Below are 6678 nucleotides of genomic sequence, written 5' to 3' on the forward strand. Positions count from 1 at the left end.
ACAATATATTTGGACACTCACAGTCTCTGGGATCGAAATGAGATTTTTCCAAGTTTACGTTCTTACCACAAGATGGCACCAAATACCACACACAATTTAAACCGACATTTTCATGCCTACAGAACAGTGACCACAAAGTTTTCCCCCGACTGCATTCCGCCACGTGCCGCCTCTGTGCATCGTGATCCATCTTACTCAACAGCAAACGGAGCTTCGTCACGCCGGAGCTATCACGATAGCTTAGCACCACTTTGATTAACAGGAAAGACCAAGGTTAAGAGGACATCTGGGGAGAGATTACCCAGCCTCATCTCACACAAGTTACAGCTGAAAATGATGTTATTAAGACCAAAGTAATGCTGCTTGTTGACCTCAGTCGACTCTTTGTTAGACAGTAAACTGGAGCTACTGTAAGAAATTCACATTAAAACAGTCCTAAAGACACTCGGGTCTGCTTTTACTTCACCACGGCACTAATCTAATATTAAACAATCGTGTACATAATGAGCATGTACTCTGAACTTGTAACTGTATAACTCAAATCAATTTAAACTGGAGTTTACCAGATCCTAAACACTCTTAATCAACCCCAAGTGAAGTGATGGGGAGTGAATAGGAAACTCGTACAGAAGAAGGTCAGGTAGTAAAGTCACGGTATCGGGTTCTTTGAAAGACACGGTTCCAGTTCCATGTCAAGCCACTGCTACCAAATTAATAATGTAACGACAGTAAAGCCTGTAAGCTGTATGTAATGTAGGCAAACAGGATACCGTTGATTGACTACTCACTCTTTGTGGGAGGAAAATGGAGCAAATATGACGTAATAAAGAAGATAATGATCTGTTCTTCGAGGGTGCTGAAGCTGGGGCGTGAACGTCACATTTCTGGTGAAGGGTTGCCATTCGTTCCTTTATATGTGTGCACGATATAAAGGGTGTGATTAGCAGCATTGCACGCACTCCTCTCTGGTTCACATCGTAATAATGGTTGGGGGTTTCTGCTGTAACTTGATTTAAATCCTCTGCACGGACTCCTCGCAGATGATCAACAGAGCATTTACGACTCTGCGCCTCTAATGGCGCTCGTTTCTCTCCTCTGTCACTCTGTCCCTCATCTTAACCACCGATGTCACAGCAGGCATTTCCAGGCATGTTCCGGAGCTCTGAGCACGGACCGAAACAACTCCAGATCCATATTAATGTGCAATCAGCTGCCACTCAAACACCCAGCATAGCAACATGCTGCACATGTGACCGACGTCTATGTTTATATCATCTGATGTTACATTTAGGCCTCTGCAGTGTTAATCAAGCGGTTCCCGAAGAAGAGAAAATGGATGTCACGTGGGGGGATAGAGTGTGAGTGTGTGAGACTCATCCCATTCCACCCTTTTTTTTCCAGAGAACTTCAATCACTCATTTTCTCTGAGCAGTATGCTTCCAATCCCAGCAAACAGCTGGCCCAGCATTTAGAACACATGAGGATTAGAGGGTTGATTTAGTTAAAGGCTCAATCCGGAATCAGACCATCGCACCACTTATGATGCCAAGATCACCTCTCTGTGGCCCTGCTGATAATATTTTCACCGGTTTTACATCTGCCTGCCTGCCTGCCTGCCTGCCTGCCTGCCTGTCTGTCTGTCTGTCTGTCTGTCTGTCTGTCTGTCTGCCAGATATTATTTTCACTATGTATCCATGATTAATCTCATAAATCATGATCTCATCACTACATCGCTACATTGCTTTTATTCTTCATTTACTCCATTTACTCTAACAGTTATTTTTTTTTTTTTTTTTTTTTTTTAGAACTAATGCTGGATTAAACTAATCTCTTGGCCGGGGATATCTTACATCTTGCTAAGTCTTGTGTATTATTATGAGCTCATCTGGTAATCATACGCTTTCACTTTACCAAGGGATTATAAGGAATGTTGTTTCTTTTGACAGCATGCTTTTTTGTGTGCATGTCAAACCAAAAAAAAAAAAGAAGGTGCAGCAAGTGTGCATACATGAAAAATGAATCTGCAGCCTGAAGTTCCTCCTGCCCATCTGCTGTTATTGGTGGGCACCAGGGGCTGATTTGCATACGGGGGGAGTGTCCTGAGCGTACACTGGGATGAATGACCTGTTCAAGTCAGACAGCAATGAGGCGTTGCACTCAGCAGAGGTCTGCGCTGTTTAAAATTCAAAATGCTGAATTTTCCTAAGCTGTTATGCTTCCTGTGAGTGGAATACTCGAATAGGACATAAACATGTTCAACTACAGACATTCCAGCTTTAGCAATGGAAGAGTAATATGGGTAAGTGTCTTTGCAATTCAGTTAAGGGACCCAAATGACTTCTGCACAACTTTTTTAACACCGTTGTGGCACCATTTTAGATGACGGCAACAGCGATAACTCCTAAGATGGATTAAGGAAGTCTTTGTACATTTGATCAAAATGTCAGTGCACAATTCTGTGAAAATCCGAACAAATCAAATTCTCTCAAATGAATAACTGTAACATTTTGGCCAGTAACATTAGCGGATTTTTTATTTCTATGCGCCCAGACACCTGTTATTGAAAACAAAATATTTACGCTTAATAATATTTTTACTGAGTATTTCTTCATGATTGGAAAATGTAATCACATAGAGAACTTATTTCACACGCTTCAGTTTTCTCTATTTTGTTACAGGGGTTCTACATCGTCTTGCTGTACAGCAGCCCCCCTTCCTGTCTAGCAAATTTCAACCAAGCAAAAGAGCTCATCTATAAAATAAAGGAGGGATTACCAAAGGGAACCTATATTGGGGCCATTGGACCGGACTTGAATTTGGATTTCACTGTTGACCCCCCCTTTTCATTCAGTTTTGCACAAAAGAAGGTCAGCGAACAGTACGTGATCCTTAATAATACCACCGGGGAGCTTTACACATCTGCCACAGAAATCGACCGGGAGGCCCTCTGTCCTGATAACTATGAGCAATGGGGATGCGTCCTCCCTCTAGATGTCTTCGTACTACCGCAGCAATACTTTCAGCTGGTCAAAGTTAAAATTGTTATCCAGGATGTGAATGACAACAGGCCAAAGTTCCCCGTGGATGAGATTTCCATAACTATTCCAGAAAATGCTCTCGTTAATGCTCGTTACGCTGTGGAGCAGTCTGCAGTGGACCCGGACCTGGGCAGCCACGGCGTGCAGACCTACTGGCTCGTTAATGATTTTGGCGTCTTCACGCTGGATGTTGAGGAAAATGAGGGGGGTGAGCTGACACCTTTTGTCATTGTGACGGATGCTTTGGACAGAGAAACCCAAGCTGAGTATATCACTGACATCATCGCCGAGGACGGCGGAACCCCCCCTCTGCTCGGTGCAGCAACTTTAAAAATAGTCATTGCAGATGTGAACGACAACTGTCCCCAGTTCACAGAGTCGCAAATTAATGTGACTCTCCATGGAAATGCCAGTAAAGGGACACATTTGGCACGCCTGCATGCTTTTGACCCAGACCTTGGCGCTAATGCACAGATCAGCTACGCTTACAGTGAGCGCGTGCCAAAGGACACTCGGAGCCTGTTCCATTTGGACAGAATCACAGGGGTAATTAAACTAGCAAGAAAGACAGACACAGGCACGGCCACATTTTACAAACTCACTGTTCTGGCCAATGGACCTGGCTGTATCCCTGCTGTTGCCACCATTCATGTCAATATTATCAAAGTTGTCACTGGACCCCCTGCTGTTATAACGCGGTACATTGCTCCTGAAAAAGATGGGGTCGTGACAATAAAGGAATCGGAACCAGCATTTTCTCCAATTGCTTTCTTTACAATCAAAAACATTGCCATGAACCAAAGGGTGGAATGCTTTCTGGAGGGGACAGGCCCCTTCAGGCTCACCCCTTACCAACTGTTGAGAAACGAGTACTTGCTGGAGACTACAGAAAACCTGGACTATGAGAAGACCCAGGAGTATGAGCTGATCGTGGTTGCTAGGACTACCCAAGACATTGTTATCGAGACCTTCCTGAAGGTGCAGGTGTTGGATGAGAATGATAACGCTCCAGTGTTTGAGAAGTCCCTGGTAAAAATATCTATTGATGAGAACAATTCTCCAAACACATTCCTGGCCCAGCTACAAGCAACAGACCAGGACAGCGAAGGCAGGGGAGAAGTTATCTACCTCCTCGGAGGTGATGCTCCTGAGATTTTCATACTGGATCGGGTGACCGGTGTTCTGATTGTGGCTGCGTCCCTGGACCGTGAAGAGAAAGAGACCTACAGATTCATTGTGAGAGCAGTAGACCAGGGCACGCCCAGGAGGGAGTCCATTGCCACTGTGGTGTTGACGGTTCAGGACCGCAACGACAACAGCCCTCGTTTCCTGAATAAGGACTTTACATTCTTTGTACCGGAAAACTTCCCAGGTTATGGTGAGATAGGAGTCATCTCTGTGACGGATGCTGACGCTGGGGAAAATGGTTGGGTGGCTCTCTCAATCATCAATGGCAGTGACACCTTTATGATAGACACGGGTCGAGGGACGCTGAGGGCCAAGACTTCGCTGGACCGTGAACAACAAGGGACATATCAGTTGTGGATTGAGGCGGCAGACGGCGGAGAGCCGGCTCTTTTCTGCATTACTATGATCACCGTGCTGTTGTTGGACGTAAATGACAACCCACCAACTGTCCTGTTCCCTCAGTCCAATCAGTCTTACATGTTAGTACTACCAAACACACTGCCGGGAACATCGATCACTGAAGTTTACGCCGTGGACCGAGATACCGGCATGAATGCAGTGATCGCTTATAGTATCATTAAGAGGAAAGGTGGCGAGCCAGGATCATTTGCAATCGACCCAGAGACAGGAAATATTACTTTAAAGAGAGAACTCAGTAACCGGGGCCTCTACAGCCTTCTGGTGAAGGTCAGCGATCACGGTCAGCCTGAACCGCTTTACTCCACAGTCATGGTTAACTTCTTTGTGAACGAGACAGTGAGCAACGAGAGCTACATCCAGAGCTTGTTGACCAAAGAGGCTGACATTGAAGTAGAGGACCGGCCTTGGTACATCAGCCAGATGAGAGAGGGGCCAGAGAGGTACGAGTCGCTCAGCTGTCAGCCCATCCTCATTGTCCTCTCAGTAACGAGTCTGGGGCTGTTCTTTTTGGTCATTATGCTGACATCCTTCATATGCCTGCGGAGGTTCAGGATTCACAGAAAGAAACAATCGGAAGCAGAAACGCCGTTAAAAATGAAGAACGACTCAGCACAAGGGGTGAACAGGAAGCTCAGGCAGATCTCAAACATTTGAACCGTCTAGGCGTTTAAAAGCACCACCGTTTACATGAATGTTTACAAAAAGTCAAGTGGAGTTCTTAGATGAAGTTACTTGTTTTGTCGCAGGATTGCCACGGCAACACTGTTCTATAGGCTACTAAATCCAAACTGATGAAGACATTAGCATTGACGTCACAATAGCTTCATAGAGCTGAAGGAGCAGATTCATTTAAAGACACGTAAGAGTCTATGCAGATATTGTACAAAAATATTTTACAACTTTATAAATGCTGTATATATTTTTTTTTTAGAAAAAAAAAAGGTATGGCTGCTCAGAGCAAATTTAACTTTGTTTTTTATCAATTAAACATTAGCTACAAATGATTTTAAATCTATTTATTTATCAAATAAATCTTTAGCGATATAAAGTAACAACATGGCCCAGAATTAAACGATGCGTGGAAAGTTTACAAAAACTGGTAATGTATTCATTCATGGCAAATTTAGCATGACGACGTGTCAATATACATCAACTTAGATCATTTTGTTGTATATATATATATAGCAACAGGTTATTTCTGGTGCACGGTCACATCATGTCTTAGAGCCATGGTTTACTACCACACGTCCTGCTTTCTATGAAGGTTCACTGAGGTTTTGTTTTTATATGTAACTACATGTAACTATCGCTCCTTCTTCCACCTACGTTAGGCTTTCGTGTGACTCTAAACATGTCTGTGAAAACCTGCTGTCTGTGATTGGAAGTGAAGTCAAATATTAAAGATGCTTTATTTTTATAATACGCTGGATTTTCTCATTGATGGCAACATGTGCATATGTATGACTCTTCACATGAGAAGGTGTAAAGCTTTTAATTATCTTTTGGGGGGAGAATGTAGTTTCACAGCTGTGCAGGTCTGTGGTATATTTACATGTCATTTTCACATTTCTGAGCACAGATGGTATTCTCTACAGACAAGCTTCAGACAAATAACTGCTACAGTTAAAACAGTTAAAGATCACCAGTCAGCGCTGTTGTCATCACAGGTCAGCGCTGGTGTGGTAACACCCACAGGTGCACTTGGAATGACAATCCCCACGATGACATGCAGCCTCACCTGCTCCTGTCATCAACTCGAAAACATGAATCAAGTCCAAATATTTATCTTTCCTTCTTTGTTCTGTCAGTTTTGCCCGATTAATCTCAAATTTGGGGCTCATCTTCAAAGTAATCGCGAAAGTGATTTTATCACTATATTGAATGTTCCCTCACCTCTGATCTGTTGGTGCTAAAGGTTGTGAAGACAGAAAGGATTTACTCCTCTTTGTGTGCACACTCCCAGCAGAGGAACTTTGTGTTGTGTTCGATGTCCTTTTAAATGTTTGTGGGTTTGCCACCTGCAAAACAGGAA

At 43.7% G+C, this 6678-nt stretch overlaps 1 protein-coding gene across 1 annotated transcript; it reads left to right on the forward strand.

Annotated features, from left to right (window-relative positions):
- Nucleotides 1-2156: 2156 nt before the first annotated feature.
- pcdh20 (protocadherin 20) lies at nt 2157-6068 on the forward strand. Its single transcript, XM_003969887.3, has 2 exons — nt 2157-2299; nt 2679-6068. The coding sequence occupies exons 1-2, from the start codon at nt 2252-2254 to the stop codon at nt 5298-5300; spliced, it is 2670 nt and encodes an 889-aa protein (XP_003969936.2). The 5' UTR covers nt 2157-2251; the 3' UTR covers nt 5301-6068.
- The last annotated feature ends 610 nt before the right edge of the window (nt 6069-6678 follow it).

The sequence above is a fragment of the Takifugu rubripes genome, chromosome 13 (assembly GCF_901000725.2).
Source record: "Takifugu rubripes chromosome 13, fTakRub1.2, whole genome shotgun sequence".
Classification (NCBI taxonomy): Eukaryota; Metazoa; Chordata; class Actinopteri; order Tetraodontiformes; family Tetraodontidae; genus Takifugu; species Takifugu rubripes.

What these genes read in the sequence shown, in the direction of transcription:
- pcdh20 (XM_003969887.3), top strand. Translation starts at nt 2,252, where the DNA reads ATGTTCAACTACAGACATTCCAGCTTTAGCAATGGAAGAGTAATATGG. An exon ending in GCAATGGAAGAGTAATATGG is followed by an intron (nt 2,300 to 2,678) that starts GTAAGTGTCTTT and finishes ATTTTGTTACAG; the next exon opens with GGGTTCTACATCGTCTTGCT.